At 35.2% G+C, this 27,722-nt stretch overlaps 1 protein-coding gene across 1 annotated transcript; it reads right to left on the bottom strand.

Moving 5' to 3' along the window:
* LOC132267209 (asparagine synthetase [glutamine-hydrolyzing] 2) lies at positions 1-27,722 on the bottom strand. Its single transcript, XM_059768303.1, has 15 exons — positions 27,563-27,722; positions 23,587-23,725; positions 20,613-20,708; positions 20,232-20,373; positions 12,325-12,420; positions 11,348-11,442; positions 7,873-8,034; positions 4,548-4,628; positions 4,233-4,454; positions 3,972-4,106; positions 3,376-3,456; positions 3,093-3,179; positions 2,782-2,889; positions 795-1,079; positions 1-221 (listed from the first exon to the last, which is right to left on the bottom strand). The coding sequence occupies exons 1-14, from the start codon at positions 27,640-27,642 to the stop codon at positions 846-848; spliced, it is 1,758 nt and encodes a 585-aa protein (XP_059624286.1). The 5' UTR covers positions 27,643-27,722; the 3' UTR covers positions 1-221; positions 795-845.

Genomic DNA, 27,722 nt, shown 5'->3' with positions numbered 1-27,722 from the left:
TGGTACTGAGAAAGCATACAAGTAGATATATTTTCAAAACAAAGTACAACATCCAAGAAACTGAATTTAGTAGTAAGATCTTCATAAGAAACAGTTTTTACATTGTCTACCAAATCATACCCCAAATAAAATGGAACTTAAATACAAAACTGGCTCTTGAAAACCTAGGTTAGCATGTAGATCCACAATAATTTCATCACTAGGAACCTTGAATCCGGAACCTGCCAAAATTTCAGAAGAAATAACATCACTTAACATGTTCATTCTAATATAAAATGCTTTCACTAGTATGTCACTGCATTGCAATGCGATTTCCTCTTTTCATTTATGCTCCGTTTGGTAGGAAAGAAGAAAATTGGATGGAAGGAAGAGAAGAGATGGATGACACATCCCTAGGGAAAGGATAGTGTCCCTACTCCTTCCCTCTTTTTGTTTGGTTGGATGGAAGAGAACGGAAGGAGGTAACACCTTACTTTGTTTGCTAGGAGAGAAGGGATGAGAGAGATTGCTTATATTGGGTATATAAATAATTACGAAGGGTAGTACTGTGATTTAAAATTTCTATTAGTCTTACTATTTGGAGGTATGAAAATTTTTGAAGCAAGGATGGCTCATCCATCCTGTTTTCCCTTCCCTTCTAGTCTCTCCTCTACCAAACGAAGGAAGTTGGTTTCTTCCTTGCCATCTTCCCTTCACCCCTCTTCGTTCCTTCCTTCCTTCCTTCCTACCCAATGGACCATTAATTGTTTGTAAGCATCTTTAATTTTATTGTTTTTCTATTATTATGTAATTACCTTCCTGATGTTGCGATCACCAGAGAAACGAGAATGCAATAGAATCTACAATCAAACAATTGCTGCAGCACTCTCTACAACACCTTGCAGTAATTTCTGATGGGGACCATTTATCATACCGGCATTCTTGGCCTCCACTGCTTCCTCGTATGCAGCTTCATGAACACCAAGAGCAGCACGGCCAGATGGATCAAGATTCTTCGACCATGCTGCATCCCATTCAACTGCTTTTGCAGTACTGCAGGCCACACTGGGACCTCCAGGAACTGTAGATCTTGCAGCATTCTGATCAAAATAGGAAATTCAATTAAAACAACTAGAATAAAGCACAAAACGAATTAAAGTATCAGAGTTGAAACATCAGACAATATTCGTTTAATCGATTGCCTTATTCGATTCCCATAAAGATTTATAAAAAAGAAGAGAATATCTAGAATTCCATGAAATCCACTTTATCCCATTATAAAATCCAAGCTTTCATGAATCTGTATGGCAGAGACATAGTTTTACATCTTTAAAAGGAATTCTAAAATAAAGAAGAGTAAAGTGAAACAAAAAAAAAAAAACCCTACTATATAAAAAATGTGCAAGAAACACCCCCGCTTTTTATAGTGCATATAAATCCATGTATTTTGAAATTTTGTATCAAATTGCCCCCTTCTTGTCAATTTTGACCATTTTTTTTTATTGCAAACTTGAACACTCCCACTCCCAACCATGATAAGAGTACGTAATTGTCCTTTGACTTCTAAATTGACCCATTTAAATCATTAAAGAATAATATTAACCTTTATAAGCCTTTTTATTTGACCAAAATGACCCTTGGCAAAAAAAAAAAAAACTCCACCACTATGGCCGCCAAACAAACAAGGGCGGAACCAAGAATTTTTAATTGGGGGAGTGGGGAACTAGTTAAGTAAAATTAAAATAATATAAAATCATTGTAAGAAATTTTTGTGCATGTTTAATGCCCTCACCGAAATAAACGGATTAGTTATATTATCTAATATTTACACAAAATTTTAATACAAAACTCTGATTTTCCATCTCAAAAAGTAAGAAATATGATTTTTAAATATATTTTTATTATTATTTTGTAGTAATAAAATATTAAAAGACCATTTTTAATAGTCATATATTAAATATCACATTTAAGTAATCACACATAAGCTAAACTTTTTATTTCTTAGTGTTTACTGAAACATTACTTACACAACAGAAGCTTTGAAGGAAAGGAAGCGTCTGTGGCGACTTTGAAAATGCATATTCTTTGTTCTATTTTCTATTATGTGAAAGGAAGCGATTGCTCCTCGACTGTTGACTTAGTTGACCTTTTGGACTCTATTGGTTCTTAGGTTCAACTTTTGTTTTTTGTATTAGGGACGTGTTCCCCTTTTGAATGCTTTTCTAATCGAAGTTTACTTATCAAAAAAAAAAAACATGTCACATTTTTCTTCCACAAAAACAAAGAAAAAAGAAAAAGAAAACATGTCACAATACAATCATATTTGTTTTTTTCATTCTTGAGGGCCATTTTGGTCAATTAATATGGGTTATAAAGGAAATTTAATGATTCACATGAGTCAATTTAGGAGTCAAAGGGTAAGTACGTACTTTTATCATGGTTGGGGTGTCTTTATTCATTTTACCAAACTTAGGAGTGTCATCGTCCGAAAAGTGCTTAAGTTGTAGATGGTTGTCTTTAACCCAAACCTGGGGGGGTGTCGGTACAATTTATCCTATTTTTTATTTTGTCTTAAGGGCATTTTTAGGTATTTCAGTTTTCAAATGTGGGGGTTTTTTTAAACACCAGGGGCTATTTGCACATTTTGTGTATAGCAGAGTGTTCTTTTTTTTTTTTTTTTTTTTTTTTTTTTTTTTGTGCATTTTACCCAATAAAGAAACTAAAAAGCAAAATGGGCGAAAGAATTCTTTTTATATTGTTGCCAAAGAAAATAAGAAAAAAGAGCAAGTGCAAAACTCCAACCTTGGGAAAGAACCTCTCAAAGATGGTCCTGTAGTAGTACGCTTCTTTTGTGGTAGGAGTATTTTCAGGATAAACAAAGCTTGCATTCAACAACATTGCGTCTGTGACCTGTCCAGTTAAAATTAGAACACAAGAAAATATCAGTTAATTATATGCAGGTAAAGAAAGGACATCCCTAAAGTGTCTTGTGTGGAGTCGAACAAAAATTGCTATAGCTTTAATCCCAGAATCAAAGAAGCAACGCAGTAGTGTAGCTGAGCCGAAGATATCAAAAAATATCACCATTAGCCCAAGTGAAGAAAATGCCGTACATGTTGGTTTGCATGATCCTTCAATCCATCAATCCAACTGTACCCAACTCCATCACTGAACTGCTCCTTCTGCCTGTACAATATGTGCTAAAGAGCCAAAAAAAAAAAAAAAAAGAAAGAAAGAAGAAATTAAAGGGGCGAATCAACAACCCAGTCCTGAATCGTATAATCTTTTAATTATGAAAAATAAGTAATCTGAAAAAACTGTTCCCAATCAGAAGTAAATAATAAAAACTTACAAGCACAAATATTGGACTTGTTGAAAAAGTTGGAGGGCACAAACCTTTGGGAGATATGGCTTCTGATCATCATCAAATGCATTACGTAAAATCCACTTTTCAATCCTTCCAAGATCAGGCCTGATCTGTAATATGTTGGACATAATAATTATCAGGCATGCATCATAAAAATTTGGACTTTTGATAATTGCTTATTTTATAGGTGCCCAAACAACTTAGACAAGTAACAAAATTGGAGATGATTTTGGCAAGTATAAGAATTCGAGATGTTTAACTACACGAAACTAAAGAGAACCTCCAACCGATAGGATGTATAAATGAATGCCAAGAAGATCTTTTACTTGTAGACCACATGACAACATTGAAACAGTCATCAAATACTCAGTCAGACTAAGTTTAAGTAGTGTATCTGTGCAAATGGTGACACTTTTGATTAATACCTAGAAATTATAGCCCAATGACGACATTAAATTTAAAATCTTTAGAAGTCTATTAATATTCATGACCACAATACGTTCATTTGGTTAAATTTTATTTTAAGTAGCCAGAAGCCACTGTTAAAGATAGTCAAATGGAATCTGATCACACAAAGCTAAACTGGAAAATAATGTAAACCAAAACTCAATAATCTGGTATTTACCATTTTCCACTCTGGATCAATGCTCATTGCTAAGTTGATAAATTCTTTATCCAAGAAGGGTACACGAGCCTCGACACCCCATGCTGAAGTTGATTTATTAGCCCTCAGGCAATCATATAGATGAAGTGCTTTGATCTGATTCAATATTAAAGCAGACTCAGAACTGAAAGGTATATAGGAAGTGTAACAGATCTGATCTATTATACGTACCATCCTTTACTTTGACATACATGCAAAAAAAAAACTGCTCATATGCAATACCTTTCGACAAGTTTCCTCATGAAACTCCTCCTTATTAGGTGCCTTGTGAAAATACAGATAGCCACCAAATATTTCATCTGAACCTTCCCCAGAAAGGACCATCTTTACTCCCAATGATTTTATTTTTCGAGACATAAGAAACATTGGAGTACTGGCTCTGACAGTGGTCACATCATATGTTTCAACATGGTAAATGACTTCCTCAAGTGCATCAAGGCCTTCCTGATAACCAACAAAACCAAAAATTAATCCAGAAGTACAGAGGATAGACACAACAAATGGTTTGTGTTTTATACTGAAAAATAGAAAAGATACCTGAACAGTAAAATAAAACTCATGATGACGAGTGCCAAGATAATCTGCTACCTCCCTTGCAGCTTTCAGATCTGGAGAACCCTGAATAACAAATTGACAAAGAATGAGAACATTTTTTTGTTCAAGAGTTACTGCAGAAAAATAATTCTAATAGCAATTCTGCCAATCCCAATAATTAATAGCATAACGAGAGTCTTTTAACCTATCAACAAAAAGTACAGAAGGATTTTTCTAGTTTATTGCTTTATAATATTACTTCATAAGCAATAAACTACAAAAATCCTTCTGTACTAAAGGGGCACCACACTAAAGATATTACATAGCGACATCACAACATATCAGATAAGAAGCGTGGACGTAAACATTGCACAAGGACACAACACAGACAAATCTTACAAGTATATGATACAGACAAAGGGACACCGCACTAAAGATACTTTTTATATGAAAACTTATATTACATTCAAGAATATCATTTTAGAATGACTAGATTTAATAGTGGACGACTGTAGTGTGAATTTTATAATCTATATACCATATAATTATAACCACCCCCATCACATAGAGTAAGATATAACAAGGACACAACATATATTTGTGTGCATGTGTTTGTATGTGTAAGTAGATATGTACATCAATTATGCATATGTAAATTGATGACTCCTCTCCCATTCTAATACCACCCCCACAATAAAACCTTCCTATTTCTTTGATTTTTCAAATATCATCATCATCCTCCTTGTCTTAATCCCATATAAATGGGGTCGGCCACATGAATTCTCTCTCTCCAAGCTTTTCTTTCACATGCCAATTCACCTACTATATTTAACTTTTTAAAAAGATTTTTAATCATGTTATTTTTGGCTTCCCTCTTAGTCTCTTACCTTCCATTACAACTAGTCTTCCTCGTTTGACTAGCACGTCACTAGGTCTCCGATGTATATGACCAAACAATCTAAGCTTCCTATTTTTTTTTTTTTTTTTCTCAAATATCATCATCATCTTCATCATTCTTGCCTTAATCCCACATGAATTCTCTCTCTCCAAGCTTTTTCTATCACATGCCAATTCACCTACTATATTCAACGTTTTAAAAACATTTTTAATAACCTTATTCCATGTCATTTTTGGCCACCCTCTCCGTCTCTTACCTTCTATTTCAACTAATCTTCCTCGTTTGACTGGCACGTCACTAGGTCTCCAATGTGTATATCCAAACCATCTAAGGCTACTCTCTTAATTGTCTCACCAAGGGGTGCTACACGTAACTGTCCTCTCACACTTTCATTTGTGACCATATCTCTTCTAGTCACTCCACTCATCCACCTTAATATTCTCATTTCCGCTAAATGAGGGTGTTGTTCTTGTTTCTTTCTCAGGGCCCAACACTCCGCTCTATACAACATAGTTGGTCTAATAACAGTCCTATAAAATTTTCCTTTTAGCCTATGTGTTATTCTCTTGTCACATAAAATCCCACTAACTTCTCTCCAATTTGCCCAACACTCCATTTCTACTAGTTACATTGGTATCTATCTCTGCATCCTTTTGTTTTGAGAGTCCTTCGGTTTTCAAGTCTATCATTATATTATCAATGTTCGAATCTTTATTAAATTTGCACTCCATATATTGGTTTTCAAGTCTATCATTATATTATCAATGTTCGAATCTTTATTAAATTTGCACTCCATATATTCAGTTTTAGTTAAGACTAATTCTCAATCCTTTTGATTCTACAGCATTTCTATGCTTTTTTGCTAAGTTCTCTTTAGAGATATTCAAAAGCACTAACCACATTCAAGAGAAAAATATATATTCAAAAACACGATATCATCGGCAAATATCATGCACTGTGGAATCTTGTTTTGGAATTCTTTTGTTATTTCATCTAAAGATTATTGCAAATAGATATATGGGCTTAGCACCAATCCTTGGTACAATCCTACATTTATGGAACACTCGCTAATGTCACCACACATGGTACGAATTTTAGTTTTTTATTTTTCAAATATGGTGAAACTTAAAATGAATTTTATATAATCCTTAAAGTGAATTTTGTTTTAGTTGTACTTTTTTCTACATTAAATCTTACCCAACGTCAAAAGTTACATTAGTCACATGCTATCACATGTCCAACAAGTGTCAGTTATGCATATGAAATTTAAAAGAATAGATGTCCAATGCCTTCAAAGTGTTGGTGTGTGGTGTGTCAGACACGTCTCCTACTTAAACAAATTGTGCTTCTTAGCATATCAATTTTGTAAGTACATCATACCAGATACCTAAATTTTATATCAGATATTAGCACCTCAGGACTGTCCTTCTCCAACAAATTAAGTCAGTCAGTGCAATCCGATCTTTGGCAGAGAAGCAACCAAGTTTAATATTATGTTCATACTAGAAATGACCTCTATAAGGTATGGAGAAATTGAACCAATAATAAAGTAGATTAGACATGCCTAAAGATCGATAAAAGTAAGTTAAGGCTTAGTGATGGTGTTTTTCCCCTTTATATTCTTGTACATATAATTGTACTAATAGATTTAGATAAAGGATATCATCTAACCTTGTTAAAATGTCCTATATATAAAGAAGGGAATTATCTGGTTATCAAGATCAATTTTGACCTGGATTCATGGCTGGTCCTCTAATAATAAAATACTCATAATAAATACACAAGGCATGGCAGTTATTACTTATTAGTCACTTGATTCCCTTCTAGGTTTATGCCAATTGACAATCACGGTAATTATGTACATAACTTTAAAATGATGCCAAAAAGATATTTTATGTATAATTCACAAAAAAGAAAAAGAAACGAGAACGCAGAGAAACAGAAAATTAATAATAATAATAACATCATGTTCTCTGAAGACTCTTCGTTTTATTTTTCACTTCCAAACTTTGCCAAGTAGGCTAGAAAGAAAACAATAAAATATATGAAACATAATTAACACAATAGTTGTTAAATGCTCAAGGCGCACTAAGATGTCAAAGGCCCTCTGGAGCCTAAGTGTAAGGCACAATAAAATGTTCTATGTCATATATCATATAGTTTAAATAAGTATTCATTAATAAATACAAGGCGTTTTTTTTTTGCCTCTGGAGCCTACTAAAAAGCGTGACCCTGAGGGCTTTATGTGAGTCTGATTGAAGGAGCCTGGCTTGTACTATGTTGAGGCGCTCTAGCTGAACCTTGACGAGCCTAGGCGCACCTTTAACAACTATGATTAACACAGCCCTAGCAACTTGCAGATATAAAAAATGAATATATATCAGGAAAGGTACAACACGTCACCATTTAATACGAGTAAAGTATTATGACCTTCAAACCAATGCAAAAGGTATGCAACTGCGACCCCCACTGGTATGAAGCTTCTGATTTAGCCAACTGGCGTGAAGCCACAGCGGCAACAAGCGATGAGTCCAGTCCTCCAGACAAAAGTACACCAAATGGTACATCTGTCATAAGTCTCTTAAGCACAGCCTGCATAAAATTCAGATTACAACATCGGAAGAAATTAGAATTCATAAAAATAGAAGGACCATGACAATGAGGCATGCCAACAATTAGTCGATAAAAGAGCAGTCTTTAAATAACAATATTTACTTCTATCTTCTGTTACTGAAAAACTATCTAAAAAACCTGGAGGAAGCATTCAGGTTAAAAGCAAATCAACACACATTCACTGGAAAAAGAAAGAAAAGGAAAAAAGAAAGCAGATGACCCGCTGTCCAAATAAATGAACTCCCTTGGTAAACATAATAAAGAAAGAAACCCTCGACTTTTAAACCATTTTATTGCACCTCCAACAAAATCTCTTCCCCAATACAGTTCCTTTCTGATTTCTTAGAAAATCATTATGGCTAAAGAATAATCTACATGCGTAAGGGAAAATACATTATCCTTAACCATCTATAACTTACGGATTAGGTCCTCACCAACTTTCATATGATTTCAAAGTCTTAACTACATGATCTAAGGGCCAATACTCAATGTTGGTCTTCAATATGTGCAGGGATTGGAGGGAAAGACTGGCGACTGACAAAGCTTTAGCACTATTTTGAACCATGTGGCTGCTCTTATACTCGAACCTGCATCCTCACAATTGTCAACCTAAGCTTTTACCATTGCACCAAACAATTGTCCATGTTAATGTATACTTTCACCAAAAAAATAAAAAAATTAACTAATTAACAATTAAAACAGAATTTTACTATGTTTGTATGCTATTAAGAGCAAAATTAGCAAAATAATTTAGGGGGGTCAGTTGGAGAAAAAAAAATAAATGAATAAATAAAAATTAGAAACATTGTACTGCAATTGATTTGGCAATAGATCATCGTATACGATAAAACATAACGGAATTAAAGAGAATACAATGACATGGACAAAAAATGAGTCAAAATCTTGACTAAATTTTATCTAACTAAACAAAATATAAAGTATTTATTTATATGTTATGGTAGTAAAGTGTGAATCTTGACTTTTTAGTCTTTTTCACTTTAGTTAGTTGGGATTTCTACCAAATGTATGGTCAATGACTGGATGTTCACTTCCCACTTGGCTTTCAGTGGTTCTTCACCACCTGTTTAAAATGTGCATCCTCTCTCTTAACACCAAGGCAAACTAACAGAAAACTCCTATGTTAATTGATTTTGTAAAATTGAAACAAGTGCATTATAATAACAAAATTTATCATTTCCAATTCCAGGTTTTATTTATTTTCAGTCTTAAGTATTCAAACTATAGCAAGTTTCAGTCAAAAATTACAAAGTTTCAGAATTAAATAAGGTTTTCTGTCAGTTTTTTGAAAAATTAAAGAATCCTAAAACTAAATAACAAATGAGAGAGATTGATAGAAAGATAGGTATAAATAGGTAGATAGATAGAATGAGAGAGAGAGAAGAGATGTTTCAAAACACCCAAACAAAAAACAGAAGGATTGATGACCTGTTATTCCTTTTTTGGGTAGACTCCACTCAGTTATGCAGGCCAAAAAAAGTAGTTCATCACTTGTCTAAAGTGATTAAAAAACATTTATTAAAAAAAAAGAAGAAGAAGAAGGGATTACATGGCACAGTCATTAGTTTGCAGAATGAATACTGCTAAAATTCCCTAGCAGCCTACCCACGTATCCTTAAGTTAAATCATGTACGCTCAATCTCCTTTTTCGAAAATTCTTCCAAGAGGAATAAATCTGATATTTTAATTAATTCCTCTGGAGATGGTGGGTAGTTGTTATTCCCTTGGAAGGGGAAAATGTACAGAGATGGCAGCAGACCCCGCTGTATTAGTCTCTCTAGAGCTCGCCCCTTGACTGTTGGCCCTACGAAGTTTGTCCACTCTAAATTCATGTAAGTTTATTATCACATTCTGTACAAAATTACCTTTTTGTCATCCTAAGTTCAACAAAGACCATTAACTCATAAACCTATAGCTCACTTCAGCATTACACACTTTTCTTAGGTAGATCCTAATCATCCTATTATACTTTTCTGGGGGAAAAAGGAAAAAGGTAAAAGGAGTGGCTCTTTTTTCGTCCCATGTGGCTCTTTTTTCGTCCCATATTCTTCTTCTCTAATTCCATTCCATTTGGGATAAGGAATAAGCAAAGTAATTGGACCTGCTTTTTACTTATCTCTCGTTATTTGGGACTCTATTTACCTCTTTGGTTTTCTATTGAGATCAGGGGCCCAGCTAACGGGTGAAACACTCCTTTGAACAATCAAGTTCACCATGAACATCTCCCATCACCTAGGCTAAGATGTGTAAGAAAATCAAACAACAGCTCATCAAAGCCAAGGTAGATGGCCGAAATTTCTAAGAAACAAAATGCCATCACAACTTGGAACATTTGGTTCAAATTTTTATTGCACTAATGAGACTGCTGTGTCCACCTTAAGTTTGCTCAAAACCAAGGGCACTTCAAAATAGCTACAATATATGAAAATGGACATTTTCATTAAAAAACACAAAGAGAATAAACACACAACTACATATGCAAACACACTAAGTGATTAAGTCATTTCACACTTCACACTCATTAGTGATTCAAAGATATTCGAATTGGCAAAATGCTCCTTCCTCGAGGTCACTTCAGCTTCTGAAAAAGCTTCCTGAAGGTTCGATTCAGAAGTTAGAGGAGAGGGAAATGATTATACAAATACAATAGATGTGATTAGGCACAAATCAAGACACAAACATTACTTGCTACCCAATTATAGGCTCCCTATCTAAGTTGAGAGGCGCTCACTTGATACAAGAAGGCAACTAGAATTTGTATCACTTGTAAATAAGCCATCATCTTGGTATCGCTCAAACAACAAGGAAGAGATATTTATTTCTATTATAGCAAAGGTATATATGAAAATCTATATGAAAAATTCTCTTGCCTTATTCAGTCTTTCAAAGAAACTACAATTCATAAATAAAGGCAAACTGGTCTGGAACGAGATAATCATCCTCTTCTTAAGATAGATATAGTAGCTGACATTTTCCAGTTAAAGTATCCATTTATATCCACCCACAATCAAAGTAAGGAGCAAATGAAAAAAGAAGAATAACTTTTGCCACTAAAGTACGGAATACCATGTTAGTTTTAAATTCTTTATATAAATGTTTTACAAGTAAATAATAATAATGTTGGTTACTGTTAATATCTTTACATAACTTTGAACAACAATATTTCATAAAGAGATGTATTTAGAAGCTATTACACATAAATAAAAGCTATAGAGTTGACAAATAAAAGCTAAGAGTTCACAAACGGCATGTATCAGTAAAATCTAGAGCGCACCTTTTCAAAGGCCTCACGCAAGACTAGGGGATCATATGGAGTTGAAGGTATCTGTTCTGCATACCATGGTGGGTTATACCACCTTCTAAGCTCTCCTGTGGATAAAACAACCAGCATTGCTTTTTTATTTTATTTTATTAATAATATCTAGCATTGCTTGCAACATCAGAAACACTTAAAAGAATAGTCCATAGACAAATGAAAATTTTAAACTTTATTACTCTGTCCCAAAATACTTGACCTGTTTGGGGAATCCAACTTTTTATGGTAGTAGGGTTTTAATAGTATTTTTATTGTATTGATAAGAGAGAATTTTCAAATATACCCATATTAAAAGAAAAAATAGTGCTCCACAATTAGTGCCCTTGTTTAGTTAAAAGGATAGTTTGGGAATGTTTTAAAAAATATTACATCCATTTTTGGAATGGGACATTTATCATAGGCATAAAATTGAAGATATGAATCTTTGAATTGATTTTCATTCATTACAACAAAGAAAACAAAATATATACAATTTTAAAAATTAATATAATCATAACATCAACTAGTAGCTCCAAGTCCACAAAACACTTTGCCGAATTTTGCAAAATGTCATAGGATTTTCATCAAAAAGTTAGAAGTACAACTATTCTTTTATAGCTTTCCTTTTCAAGAACACCTTACATGAACATTGCTCCCACAAACAAATTAATTAACCACAAGACCGGTGTTATTATTACATCAGTCTTTTTGTTTTTTTCATTAAGCACTTTTTCTGAATCCATAATATGGATCAAAATATTTCAGAAGAAGGCTTATAATTCTTCCCACTTGATAAATAATATATTCATTAAGATAGGGGTTGATAGCTCACAAGATTGCTTTACAAAACTATCATCAAATTGAAGTCCATGTAAGCAGAAACTACATTAACTGTATGAGAAAGCATGGGTGATCCTAAATTTGACGTAACAGTAATCCACAACAGCTCAACTTACCACGTTTGCTTGAATATATATGCCCAGGAAGGAAGGACATGAATCTTTCACAATCATCACTTAAAGCTTTCATTTCTGAAGCAAACCAAACCGATCCTGTAGAGAAAGTGGCAGTGACTTAATACTTTTTTTTATGAGTATGATTTGCTTCTATGAATTAGAAAATAAAAAACAGCATTAAATCAAATGACTATGATGTAGGATCTTTTACTTTCAGCACCAAACAACGAATGGACCGATTTGACGAAGATGATTCGAAGATTGAAGAAGAAGAAAGGAAAATTAGAGTTAAAGAGAAAACATCCTACCAAGGTTCTTATAAAGAACAAAAAAGAAAACATCCCACATAAGTCCTTAGGCAGTCATGCCTAAAGAAAGATGCACAATTAGGCTTTCTATGATTTCTTCAATCCATGCTACTTAAAAATCTCTTTATATACAGGACTATAGCTTTGAAACCCAAGGAAACCCAAGTGGCCAAGTAGAACTAAAGAGTTAAACCTTTCAATATCCATAAAACCCACCAAACTTGACTCAATGCACAAATGAGCCCATAACAGTGGTGGTCCACTGTATCGCCCAAAACTAAATTTCTAATATATCCCTAACATTAGAAACTAAATAAAACAGCAATAAAACTTGAGATACTTAATTTCATAAACAAGTTTTAACTTGGGATCTTGCCAAGTAAATATATAGGCCCATGAATCTGGTTTGGCCCTTCAACTAGGAAAAAAAATTCTGGTTTGCCCCTTCTCTTTTAACATTTACCGAACCTTCAGAACATATTTTTTCCATTAAATAGGTAGCATCAGCAGGACAAGGAAAACCAAAGTGTCTAAGTAATTCAAATTTGGACTCAAAATATGTGCCAGAGCTAGTCTAATTTCTTAAATAGAAGATGTCAAAAAGTATAACCTGATGTGAGAATCTTTTTTTCTCGTTTTTTTTTTTTAAATTGTTTCACTTTTTTTCTTTGTGCGCGTGCGCGGGTGGGGGTGAATGCTCAACCTATGTTACATGGACCGTAAGAAAATGCGTTAAATGCCCACGTCATACACGTGACACTCAAGCATTGGCATGAGATATGTGTCATTGTGTCGGACACATTTGGTCGGACATGCACCCAACAAGTATATCTAATAATTAAAATTCTGTATAATTGTAATAAAAACACTCTTATTGCATTCCCCTTGTTACATTATCATTTCGAAACGAGTGAAATGCCTAATTGAAAACTGTGTCTTACATAAATATATTATTTTACTTTAAAAACATAATATGAAACGATATGAATATTAAGTTGTGTTCCAGTGTCCAATTTAATAAATCCAACACACATACACATACTCATGCCTAGACACTTACTTGAATCCATGTAACAAAGTTCTCAGCATTGCCATCAGCACCAACTTCCTTTTTCTTATAAGCAATGCAGATACACATCTTCCATAACCGGGACATAAGCCTTACACCCACCCTAAAAGGGTGGTGGTATACAGCCCGCTCAGCTAATAGCTTTATTGTTATGGACACGGATAGAAAATTCGGACACAACACAACACGATAATACGACAAATTTAAAAAGTAAAATACAGATGCAACAAGAATATAACAGTGTATATATTGAATTAAGAAAACAAAAAAGTATCAAAATTAATATGTATCTATATATTACATAATAATGATTGTTTGTCATATCCTGACAAATACGCTGAGAGTTATGTTGCAAGACAAATTTTGAACTAAATTAGACATGATACAATCTCACTATATCTCAATTCTTCGTTTCTGAAAAAGCTTTAAATATGTGGAACCCTTATTATGTTTTTATTGACAGTTATAACACAATATTGTACTTAGATATGTATTGTTGTAATTTTTTAGAGCTGTCAAAAAATCGTCTTGGAGTTTTTAAGAAGTACCAGTATGTGCCGAAGTATCAGATTTGTGTTCGAGATAAGATAAATAAAAATATATTTTCAAATTATGGATAGATGTATGAAGCATCAGACACAAGTCTGCGAGTATTTAAGGAGTATCCAAATTGGATACAGATACGATATGGATCCAGCCCCTTATCAAAGTATTCATGCTTCACAGGCCACCAACAAACTTTCATTATATACTATGATTCGGAAGAGAATTATCATTGAAGAACTTGAATAAATGTCACGGTAGAGTCCCAGAATTAGCAAGTCAAGCAAACCTATGTAATTTTTCAAAAATGCCCCGCGCTAGATTTTTAAGACTCTAAAAAATGTTAATGTTAGATGAAATGCTCATGTTCAGCTCAACTTGATGACATGCAAGATCACCATTACATAAAATTGCTTCAGCAACATAGAATAACAGATAGACTACCCCAAGGACACAATAAGACTTCGTAATGGCCTAAGCTATGCCGTAGCAGAAAGATAAGTGACACTCCTAACTGATGACTTAATCTGCAGAATACATCAATAAGTTCAAAATGTGAATAATCCTATCCAGGTGGATAATAGAAAGGAACTATGGTTTTTGATAGAAACAAGACGGTAATTAAGATGGTCTTTGAAGAGACATAAATTTCATAATCTTATTCCTGCCTATCAGAAGAAGAGTCTCAAAGGAATGATTGCTCCAGAATTAGTAGAGATCACTGTTAGAATGTTTATATCCTCCATAATGTTGGGTCATTATGTAATTACCCATAGTAGTTAGGCTTATTGTGTAATTAAGCAATAGTGTAATTAGGGTGTATAACCCTTGTTCTTTATATAAGCCTCATTGAGAGGGCTGAATAATATACACAGAATATACATTTCTCTCTCTCTCTCTCTAACTCTCATGAATCTGAACATGGTATCCGAGCAATATAGATTCATGGGTGTGGGAAACGACAAGTGTGTTGCCCTTGTATGAGATTGGACTCGCAATTGGAATCGCGAGTGTGTTGTTGGTGTCTTTGCCGGAAGTTCTTGTTGCCGGTAGATTGAGAACAGCACACGTAGTCGTCATCGTCCTTCGTCGCCATCAGATCTGAAGCCCGTAGTCGTCGTCAGATCTGCAGCCTCCTTTGTTGCCGTCAGATTTGAAGTCCCTAGGCCGCTTGTGTTGTTGCCGCGTTGATCGTCAGCAAGCTCGCCAACATCCACCGTCATCGTTTGCAGAGGTGAGGCTCCGTAGATTCGTCCTTTTTCTTGGTCGGAAGTTGCGGAGGTTCTGATTCAGTGTGGTGTCGCCGCTGTGTGCTTGCCGGAGTCTGTTGGTGGTTGTGAAGAAGAACAGCCTTGTTTGGCTACGCGGCTATGCTATTCCAACCCTGGTTTACTAAAACCGGAATAGCAGAGACCTGGTTTTGATCCAACCCGGTTGTCCAGATCTGACCAGTTGCCCAGATCCGACCCGGTTGTCCAAATCTGACCCGGTTGCCGATTCTGCATTTTTTTTCCCCAGGTTCGTCTGTTTTTTTTAACCTTCTCCATGGCTTCCAATTCAGACCTGTTATCTTCTAGCTCCTTCAATCCTCCCATGACTTCAGTAAAGCTTAATGGCAAAAATTACATTTTATGGGCCAAGTCAGTGGCCATTTTCCTGAAAGCCAAAGGCTTTGGTGCTCATTTGGTTAAGGATAAACCCAAAAGCACTGATGCTGATTTCAGTTCATGGGAACAAAGGGATGCTCAGATCATCTCCTTAATGCTGAATTGTATTGAACCTCATATTAGCTCCAACTTGTTATATCTGGACACTGCCAAGGAGAAATGGACCCGACTCCAACAGTTATATTCCGGTGCTGGTAATATAACCAGAATTTATAAGGTGGGTAGATAATTTTTTGACCTCCAGCAAGGGACTCAAAGTTTAGAAGAATACCTCTCACGGGCAATGGGACTTTGTGAAGAAATGAATATGTATCAACCCATCACCTCTGATGTGAAAAGCATGCAGCAGCAACGTGAGGATTTTAATGTTGTTCGGGTTCTCACGGATTGTCACAAGAGTTTGAACCTGTTCGTGCACAGATTTTGGGGAGCCTTGCACTTCCCTCTCTACCTGATATGTTATCTAGACTCTAGCGTGGCACTTCAAGAGGTGCTTCCAGTGGTGTCACTGCTCCTCCTAGCAGTGAACGTTCTGCCTTAGTTGTGAACTAGGGTGGCATCTTCTGGTGGTGGTGGTGGTCATTTTACTCGTGGCCGTGGTCGAGGCAGAGGCCGAGACTCAAAACTTTGCACTCACTGCGATCTTACTAATCACACTGTCAATTACTATTAGGATCTTCATGGGAAACCACCACCTTCTTCCTATGCACATCAAGTGACTTCTAATGATGGAGATTCTTCTCTCTCTGCCACACCCACTGCTCCACATGTAGCTGTTGAGAATGCTATGGTTACGATTCCCTGCGATGAGTATGCTCAATTTCTGTCTCAACAACGGCCTTCCACCTCATCTTCCATGGGGTCCTTGGCCCAATCAGGTAGTGCCCCTGCATGTCTTTTGTCCTTTAGTCAGAGTCCCTAGATTCTTGACTCTAGCGCATCCGATCACGTGACTGGTAGTTCTCATCTCTTATCTGATTTTCAGTTTGTTCCTTCCTCTCAAAGTGTTACTCTTGCTAATGGATCATCAACTAAAGTTTTGGGTTTGGGAACTATTCATCTTACCTCTTCTATGTCCCTTTCCTCTATGTTATATGTTCCTCACTTCCCTTTTAATTTGTTGTCCATTAGTAAAATTACTAAATCTCTTCACTGTTCTGTTACATTTTATCCCACATGTTGTCTTTTTCAGAATCTCAAGATGAAGAAGAGGATTGGTACGAGACATGAAGTAGGTGGCTTGTATTACTTCGATCTTGCACCATCTCCCATGACTCTTCAATCATCTTTGTCTTCTTTCCAGTGGCACTATCGTCTCGGCCACCCATCACTATCAGTTCTGCAGTGTCAAGTCCCCGGTCTTAGTCGTGTTGAGTCCATGTCTTGTGAAATATGTCAGCTTAGTAAGCATTGGCGTGTATCTTTCAAACCAAGGGCTAATAATCGTGTTGCTAGTCCTTTTCAATTAGTTCATTCAGATGTATGGGGACCAATAAAACATATTTCTATTAATGGATTTCGTTATTTTGTGACCTTTGTGGATGATCATTCTCGGATGACTTGGTTGTTTTTAATGAAAAATCATTCTGAGTTGTTTTCTACTTTCAAAATATTTCGTAAAGAAATAAAAACTCAATTTAGGTGTTCCATTAAAGTTTTACGTTCTGACAATGCCAAAGAATATTTCTCGGACCCATTTGAGACTTATTTTCATGCTAAAGGCATCATTCATCAATCCTCTTGTACTTATACTCTGCAACAAAATGGAGTAGCTGAACGTAAAAATCGTCGTCTTCTGGAAGTCTGTCGTGCCCTTTTATTTCATATGCATATTCCCAAACAATGTTGGAGTGATGCCGTTCTTACAGCATGTCATCTTATTAATCGGATGCCCTCATCAGTGTTAAAAGGTAAATCTCCTCATTCTATTCTATTTCCCGACTCCATATCGTTTAATTTGACTCCACAAGTCTTTGGCTGTGTGTTATGTCCATAACCTTGGACCCGGTCTTGATAAACTCGACCCTCGTGCTACTAAGTGTGTTTTTCTTGGGTATTCTCGCACTCAGAAGGGCTATCGTTGTTACAGTCCTCATTTTCAACACTATTTCACTAGTGCTGATGTAACATTTTCTGAGTCTCTCCCATATTATTCTGATTCTACTACCCCTCTCGATATTACTTCTGAGCCACCTATGCCAACGGTTCCATCTCAGTTTCTTGCTTCCGCACCTCCTCGCTCTGCTATCCCATTGCAGGTTTATACTCGACGACCTCGACTGCCTACTTCGCTCCCTCCATCTCCTTCAGAGTCTTCGGATCCGACGCCTTTACCTGATGATTTGCCTATTGCTCTTCGTAAAGGTATTCGGCCGTGTGTTACTGCACATCCCATTTCTAACTTTGTCTCCTACCGTCATATTTCATCCTCTTTATCTTGTTTTTTATCCAAAGTATCTGCTACTTTTGTTCCCAAGACTTTGCAAGGTGCTCTCTCTGATTTGGGTTGGCGACAAGCCATGGTGGATGAAATGGATGCCCTTCACCGTAATGGAACATGGGATCTTGTTCCCTTACCTCCGGGCTCCAAAACGGTTTGTTGTAAGTGGGTCTACACAGTCAAATACCTTCATGATGGGTCTATTGAGCAGTTGAAGGCTCGTCTAGTGGCAAAGGGGTACATTCAGACTTATGGTGTTGATTATGATGAGACTTTTTCCCCGGTTGCTAAGATTTCTTCTATTCGGGTTCTTATTTCCATTGCTGCCAATTTTAACTGGCCGTTGTTTCAATTGGATGTCAAAAATGCCTTCTTACATGGTGACCTGGTTGAAGAAGTTTATATGGAGTAACACCTGGGTTTGTTGCTCAGGGGGAGTATCATCACACTGTTTGTTGCCTTAAGAAGGCCTTGTATGGACTGAAACAATCTCCACAGGCTTGGTTTGGAAAATTCTCTGAGGTGGCATTAGAATTTGGTCTTAACAGATGCCAAACCGATCATTCGGTATTTCACCTGCGCACTAAAGCTGGCTTCATTTTTCTTGTGGTGTATGTAGATGATATTGTGATCACAGGTGATGATTCTGCAGGCATTGCTAAGTTAAAGTTGTTTCTGCAAAATCAATTCCACACACTAAAGACTTGGATAAACTTAGGTACTTCTTGGGTATTGAAGTTGCTAGATCCAAGGAAGGTATAAGTTTATCTCAACGAAAATATGTGTTGGACTTGCTAGAAGAAACGGGTATGTTAGGTGGTTGTCCGGTTGATGCTCCTATGGATTCAAATACAAAACTTGTGTCTGATGAGGGTAATCTATTTAATGACCCGGGCAGACTTCGTCGCCTTGTTGGGAAATTAATTTATCTCACTATCACTTGACCTGATATTTCATATGCAGTTAGTGTAGCAAGTCAGTTCATGGGAGCTCCTAGAATGCCACATTGGATTGCTGTTCTTCGGATTATCCGAGATCTCAAGCAAGCTCCAGGTTTTGGGTTACTATACAAATTAAATGGTCATCTCAGGGTGGAAGGTTTTACAGATGCTGACTGGGCTGGTTCTCCTTCAGATAGGAGATCTACTACAGGCTACTGTACATTTGTAGGAGGAAATCTTGTTACATGGAACAGTAAAAAGCAAACGGTGGTAGCTCGATCTAGTGCTGAAGCTGAGTACAGGGCAATGGCCCATACCACTAGTGAGTTGACATGGATACAACATTTTCTAAAAGAACTTGGGTTGACAGTTGCAGTTCCTACTCCATTGTTCTGTGATAACCAAGCAGCTGTTCACATTGCATCGAATCCTGTGTTTCATGAGAGGACCAAACATATTGAGGTTGATTGTCACTTTGTTCGGGAAAAACTATTAAGTGGGAGTATCTCTACTCCATTTGTGAAGTCTGAAGATCAACTAGCTGATATGTTTACCAAAGCACTGGGTCATAACCGGTTAAGGACTATCTATTCCAAGCTGGGATTATTTGATATATATTCTCCAGCTTGAGGGGGAGTGTTAGAATGTTTATATCCTCCATAATGTTGGGTCATTATGTAATTACCCATAGTAGTTAGGCTTATTGTGTAATTAAGTAATATTGTGTGATTAGGGTGTATAACCCTTGTTCTTTATATAAGCCTCATTGAGAGGGCTGAATAATATACACAGAATATACATTTCTCTCTCTCTCTCTCTCTCTCTCTCTCCCCCCCCATGAATCTGAACAATCACCAAGTAGTGCAGCATGCTTTATTTCTTTATAGAAAAAGACGGTACTAAACTTCAAAACACATTTGAAGATCAAACATACATTACCATCAAGACCCCATCCGATGTAAAGAGGGGTAATGCCAATAGCATCCCGAGCAGCAATAAAACTTTTGTCACGGGTGTCAAGAAGGATAAAGGAGAACATTCCATCCAACATGTCCACAAAATCTTCCCCATATTCTTCATACTGGAAAAGATAAGTTACCCATTTAGAAAAGGAAAAAGAATGAGAAAAAAAAATAAATGAAAAAGAATATAGAGAAGTGATTCAAGTAAAGAACCATCTGCTACAATTTCCGCCTTTTGCTATAATCCTATATTAGTGCCCCTGACCGATAAAATAATATGGAACCCAATATCCTATCTTCCAATCATGTATTTAGAAAACAAATGAATCTCTATCCTAGTAAAGCATCAAGTACTTACAAGATGGGCAATCACTTCACAATCACTTCCAGTTCGGAACTGATGAGATGTCAGCTTTTCTCTTAATTGTTTATGGTTGTAAATCTCCCCATTGACCTAAAAGCAGAAGCAAAATAACCCATACATTATGTTAAGTTCATGTAGATACAAACGAAATACACAATTGGCTACATATACAAGATTTCTGTTTCAAAAAACGTATGATGCATTAACAGCCATTGAGCAGGCTGATAAATGTTCATATTATATATATACATACATAGAGATAGAGAGAGAACTAAATCTGCAGACACTCAACTAAATTCCCAACAATGTTAATTACCCAAACAAGTAGAAAATAAAAACAGCATAATTAAATAGCAACAGAAAACTTTTGTAAAACATATATAAATTAAAATAAAACAATACCACATGTATGAAAAAAATGTCAACATCTTGTAATAAACCATGGGAATCCAAAATATATTATATTATGCCTAAGAGCAAATCTCCAGAACCATCAAGCAGAGAATATAAGAGGAAAAGAGAAAAGGACAAAGCAAAGAAAGAAGAAGGAAAAGGAAGATTCAGATGAAGTGCCAATCCCACCCAAAGGAGTACACTTAACTCCTCCTTTTTTCGTAAACACCAGCCTCAATATACTTTATCATATCAAAATCCTAAATCTGCATGCTTGTTTGGTCAAAGCAGAATGCCAATGCATCTCTCGGTTTCCATGCAAATAACGATAACAAGGTTACAGTATCGCTCCTTACAGCTGTATATGGTAATGGTATAGACCAAACCAAAACCCCAATAATCAATAACACAAATTCACAGAATGATAAAATTCTCTGATAGACAAAAGAAAATCTCATGTGCCATGACTATGGTTCTAAATTGTGGTATCAGGTTGTATAAATGTCACAATCACAGTATAACAGTATTGAGAGAATTGATCAAGGCATGATGTGAATATATTAATAATTTATCTTAATCACTATCAAACCCCAAAAAGGTCATTAATACGAATGTTTTTACTTCAATTTGTAGTCAATTTTATGGACACAAAAAGATATTTTACATACGTATTTCCTTCAAAGGGGCTAAACTATAACTACAACTAAGACAGAAGTAGAACACTTCACTTATCTCAGAGCAAGTGAGGTGATGATAAAACAGTAGTGTAGTCCGCACTCTGTCCTACAGTTGCACACTTCACATACTAATAGAATTAATAATGAAAAATGCAACTACAGGTCTAAAACTGATATGACCATCTAGTAAATTAATCAAATATTTACTACTACATTTTTTAAGAAAAAGAAACAAGAATATAGTGATACTTACTAATTTTTTATATTTTTATATTTACTATTACTACATAGAGACTCGTTACATACTCATATATTTACTACTTAAAGTTTGCATCACAAAGTTAGAAGTTTATTAATACTAAGTACTAACTAGTAGCTACTAAAGTACAAAGAAAATTTTTTTAAATTAAACAAACAGAAAAAAGAAAAAAGAAAATGAGTTTCACTTCAGATAACCAATGTGTGTGAATTTGTCTTTTAAATACAAGTTTCTTACTGAAGTTTAAACTCAAACAACTACTAATTTAGTAACATAGGTTATATAGAACTAAGGAAAAATAGAGAAACAAAAGAACAGAAAATTAATATACATGTGTGTGTGTGTGTGTGTGTGTGTTAACAGCGGAAAGGTTAAGGATATCTTATAATGGTTTTTCAATTTTAGAACATATAAAAGGAAAAAAAAAAAAAAAAAGAATAAAAGTATTAAAAGAGTAGATAAATATTGACAAAATAACAAGATCTTATTGTCTTCTCAAACAAGGGTCCAAGTATGGATACATACAAGATTTATGCAGTACTAGATAAAACAAAAAATTGAATCCCAAAAGAGAAATAAAAATCTCCAGAACTGAATCACCGGTTGCCTTAGGTCAGAAATGCAGCATTCATTAAAACCTGCTGCTCTAACCTCCAAACAAAAGAGATCTAGCCTTGAAATTATAAGAATTGCATCAGTAGATCTGGACCAGATGTAGCCTTAGGTCTGAACCACAGCTTTAGATGTTGTATTTCTAGCCTCCGAATCAGTAGATTTACATTCACCTTATGACAGACTGTACTGGTTGTCTAATAATAAAAGCTGTTATGGAACAGTAATACACCATAACATCCATTACTCTTTATAACTGTTCCAAAACTTGATACCCGTATGAATTTTATTTCCCCTGATATATCATAACGCAACATGATAGACACCTTAAAAACCTATTGCATAACCAGCCACTACATTACATAACAACTGATATTTTATATCGAGGTCATGAAAAATGATGCCCTCTTATAGGAGATATTTCCAAACTCTGAAAATTGCTTATTACACACAGTTCAGCGAATGTGTCCGTCCAAATCAACTAAAAGAGCAGACTACACAGAAAAAAAAAAAAAAAAAAAAATTACCATCCACACAATTTCCTATATGAATATATAAATATATATATATATATATATATATATATATATATTTATAAATAAAAAAATAAACAGCAATAATAACAAAAAACCACTAAAGTTCATCTGCCTTCCAAAAGAGCCAGACCAAATCTAAAGATTAAGCCCTGTAATCATCAGCAGCAGCACAAATGTTAATACCCATAAGCTTTATCCAGATAATCAAATGATGATAAAGTCTTAACAAATTTGATCTACTATCCTGCAATTGTTTTCTATAATAGTTTTGAGTCAGACAAGAACTCAAGAAAGTCAACCCTATGAATTACAAAAGTGAGTTCAAAAAGACAAAGCATATACCCGTAATATGCATATATGCATGTATACACACCTCAGTGTATATGAAAATTTATCAATATATCAGTATACATGTATGTAACAGTATACATGTACGATTTTCCACAAACCCAAAAAAGGTAATTCAATTTATTAATGAAAAATTCATTTACCGTGACAACAACTGTCTTGTCTTCATTATAAAGTGGCTGATCTCCAGAAGCAGGATCTACAATAGCTAATCGTTGATGAGCAAGGTAACAGTCCTGATGGCAATGCAAGCCACTCCAATCAGGGCCTCTGTGACGCAACCTACGCTTCCCAATCAATGAAAACAAAATCAAGGCATTTCGATATAGATTCAATCACTGGAAAATGAAAATTAAGCCATTAAAGTTGGAATATGTGGCCATTATGATTAACTTTGATCCAGAAACCAGAAGTTCCAAATATAAGAAATTTGCAGTTGTAGATGAAACAATTTCATGGGACAGAACTCTGCAACCATGTCAAAAACAAATAACATTTTCTGCTAATACTACATTCCCCAAATTAATGAGAGCCATAGACAAATCCAGCAAAAGCCCCGGGGCCTTGCTTGGTTTGTAATTCTGAGAACAGTTTTCTCTTCTCAGAAAACTGAAAATAGAAAACTGTACAAAAAAGTCTATTTGGTTCAGTTTTCTGAAAACTGTTTTCCAAAAACTCAGTTATAAAAAGGCCTATTTTCAGAGAACTGACTTTTATTGTTCTCTGAAAACTGTTTTCTGTTCTCTGAATTCTTGAGAACTGTTTTTGGAGTTATAAACCAAGCAAACCCATATTACCAATGAAACGGATCAATAATAAGAATCTATGTTACATGGTGTCTTTAAAAACGAGTGAGGCACCAATTTTGGACATAAAGCACTCAGACATGGGTATGGAATATGAACCTAACATGTTTGGTTGCACATGCTCCCAACAAGCAGGGGCGGAGCCAGGGGTGGCTACCAGGGGCTATGGTCCCCTAAATATTTTTTATGAATTTAATTATATACTGCTACTTTGGCCCCCCAACTGAGTATTTCTGGCTCCACCCCCTGCCAACAAGTGTATCCAATAATTCAAGTTTACTATTTGTATAATTGTACATACAAACCTTCTTATTACATTCCTTTTCTTACATTAGTACTTGAAAAAGATTGAAATGCTTAAGTTGAACACTCTCTATCTTACATAAAAAAAATAAAATAAATCTTCTAGAAATAAAAGAAAAATATGAAATAATATTAGCGCAATCCCTTGTCCTTCAATTCGGGAATCTGATCAAATATGACACTAACCACATGCCAACACCCCAAATACACTCCCCAAGTACATGTAACATAGATAAGTTATATCAAATTATCAATACGACCAAACAAGTCGGGGGCACTTATGAAGACACTTAAGTCACAGCAGAAAACATGCTTTATCATTCCTAAGCTAACATTTTAGTTAGGGCAAAGGATTCAGTAGACTACATAGGTTTATCAATACAATTTCGGTTTTCTACATCCCGACTTGCACCTTTTCTTCATCCTATATCAACTTGTCATAGTGCCACCATTTAAATTCGCAGATGGAGAAAAGTAAAATAAGTCCCAAAGGCCAAAACGCTTCAAATAGAAGAAATTAACTAAGCAGAATGAATTGAGAAAGAGAACAGCAATGAACCTGTTTTTGAAAGCATGCAATTCTTTGCAGGAGCAATAGTTGAACCAAAACAAGCTTCACATTGCATTTCTTTTCTCTCTATTTTCGTTCCTCTTCTTTTTAGTTTTTTTTTTTTTTTTCCTTGTTTTTCCCTCTTCTAGAATCATGCATTGCATGTATTAATTTAATAAACTTCATATGTGAAGTAGCCACAAAATCAACAACAATAAACCAAGCCATTGTTTCTAGTGATTCCTCTACTTGAATGTCCTTTATTTTCTCGAAAGTTCAAGCAAAAAAATACACCCACTATATATTTTTGCTCCCAACAGGCTCGAACACCCAACCTCTCCGAAGGGGAAGGAGAGCTTATACCATCTAGGCTAGAGCCTATTGGTTCCCCTACTTGATTGTCAAGTAGTTATACATTTCATATAAACCCCAAGATATCAATAATACAAATCTTAATTAACCATTTATTCACAGATAAATATATCTATAACATAAATTTGGTGACGATGATAAAAGTTCAGATTGATAAGCTTGAAAATGCAGGCTGATTATGAGAGCAACCATTTTGTGCCAGATAATGACAAAGATTAGATAATACCATACACCACCCAACCCCTCCAGACACCACACATAAGTGGTACCGAAACTAGGCGATGGCTCTTTTCAGTCATATATGATTTTGCAAAGTAATGTCCTGATATTGCCAATTAAAGTATGTTGTGTGAATTGATCATAAAAGAAAACCCTTTGATAAAATGATGGTTTGTAGTTCACATCTTGTTCTTATATGGTTTAATCAAATCGATCACCGAGATGCTTTTTGCAGTTTTTATTAGATCAGCCAAACTTCAAACTTATATTGGTCCACAATTCACCACAATTGTTCAATTTAATTTCCAAGTAGGATTCCATGAAATGCGCATTCAAGTGTTTCAAATTAGAATAAGAAATTTGTAAATTTCTTGTATGCAAAGTGCAATACCACATGCACACAACTAAACACAAGGCACAATGCAATTACTCTGGAAAGATATGAATATGTGGTGTACATGAGCAATATATGGACATTTTGCTTAGAACAACCAATTGATTGTTTTAACCACAACTTCAATGAAGCACGGTCACTGAAACCAATTTTTAACATCTGAAATTTTATTTGGTAATGGACGATGATATTTGCACTCCACTTGGTTTTTTTATTATTATTTTATTTGATAAATAAGATTGTATTAACGTTCAAAAGGGGAATGCATCCCTCAGAAACTACACAAGGCCAAATAGGGCCTCTAAACTCTCAAAGAGTCCAAAAAATCAACTATCTCCATCATGGAGTTACAATTTCCCCCTAGAACCTAACAAAAAAAGGGTGCTAATAATGGAAAGCTTCAACACACAACTTGGTTATTTTCAGAAAGGAAATGACACAATTGTCCTTCAAAAGAAATCCCACACTCCACAATTGTCCCACAAAATACTCTTGCACTCCCCTTTTGAGTTCAAATGTTTTCATTTTCTTTATTGACAAAATTAGTGGACAGCCAACATCAATCACCTCAATAATTTTTTTTTTTTTTTTCGTTAGAATCCTCAATGATCTGTTGCTTGATTGATTACTTACTTCCAATTGAAAGTATTAGTAGGGAACTTAGACAAGTAGTGGACCTAATAGTCCACATATTTCTGATACATTTGAAGGAAGCCCATTGCATATTTCTAATTCAAATGAGAATGATTCTTTTTCTTAACACCTGTCATATGTAAATGTGTTTACAACTCTATATTTGGTCACCATTCTTCTATTCTTCCTATTTGGCATATAAAGCAATAAATCAAGATCATTCCACTAACCAGTTCATCCCAATGCTTAAAGCATGAAGAACTAACCCCATTCCAATAGAACATCCAAACACCCAGAAATCTACACATATTTTTTTCCCGAAAGTCCATCAGAGCTTAATCTTGACACAGTTGGTTTACTATACGTGTCACTATCTTTTATAATTTTCCCAACATATCCCCACTGATCGTGTCACTGTCTTTTATAAATTTACCAACAACTTAACTGGTTCTACAAGTACCATATGCTTTTTCTTTCAATGATGCAACCCCAATGCAGCAGCTTTGATATCACGAATAATACATAAACATCATCATGGCATTGACAAGCTACATCACATTTGATTTGTGAGGTAATACAATCATCATCGTCACTTTTTCATCATTAAAATCTCACAATTTCAGGAAGGAAAAAAAAAAAAAAAAAAATTTATTGCAGTGAAGAACAGAAGTTTAAACATTAACAATCAGACATCAACAAAAATAGAATTAAAACATACAAATGAAAACCTGTATATAAACAAACATATATCACTTCAGCATTACGAAGTTGGAGAGCATAATTCGATCATTTCCCTTATAAAATGAACATTTTCAGATAACAAAAAAAAAAAACTGCAATACCTTCGAGATAGTTCGATGATTCTGGACCGTTTGGCCTGTGAGTTGTCCACACAACCGAAAACTGCGAGTATCCCGCACATGGCGTCTCTCTCTCTCTAGAAGTTGTCTCTGAAGAAGGAGGATCTGTGCAGATAGTGAGAGAATAAAATATGAAGGCTGC

The sequence above is a fragment of the Cornus florida genome, unplaced genomic scaffold, assembly GCF_030987335.1.
Source record: "Cornus florida cultivar Cherokee Brave unplaced genomic scaffold, ASM3098733v1 CherokeeBrave_3.0.0_Hap2_Chr07, whole genome shotgun sequence".
Taxonomy (NCBI): Eukaryota; Viridiplantae; Streptophyta; class Magnoliopsida; order Cornales; family Cornaceae; genus Cornus; species Cornus florida.
Note: the sequence above shows the minus strand (reverse complement) of the source record. Positions and strands in the feature narration are given on the sequence as shown.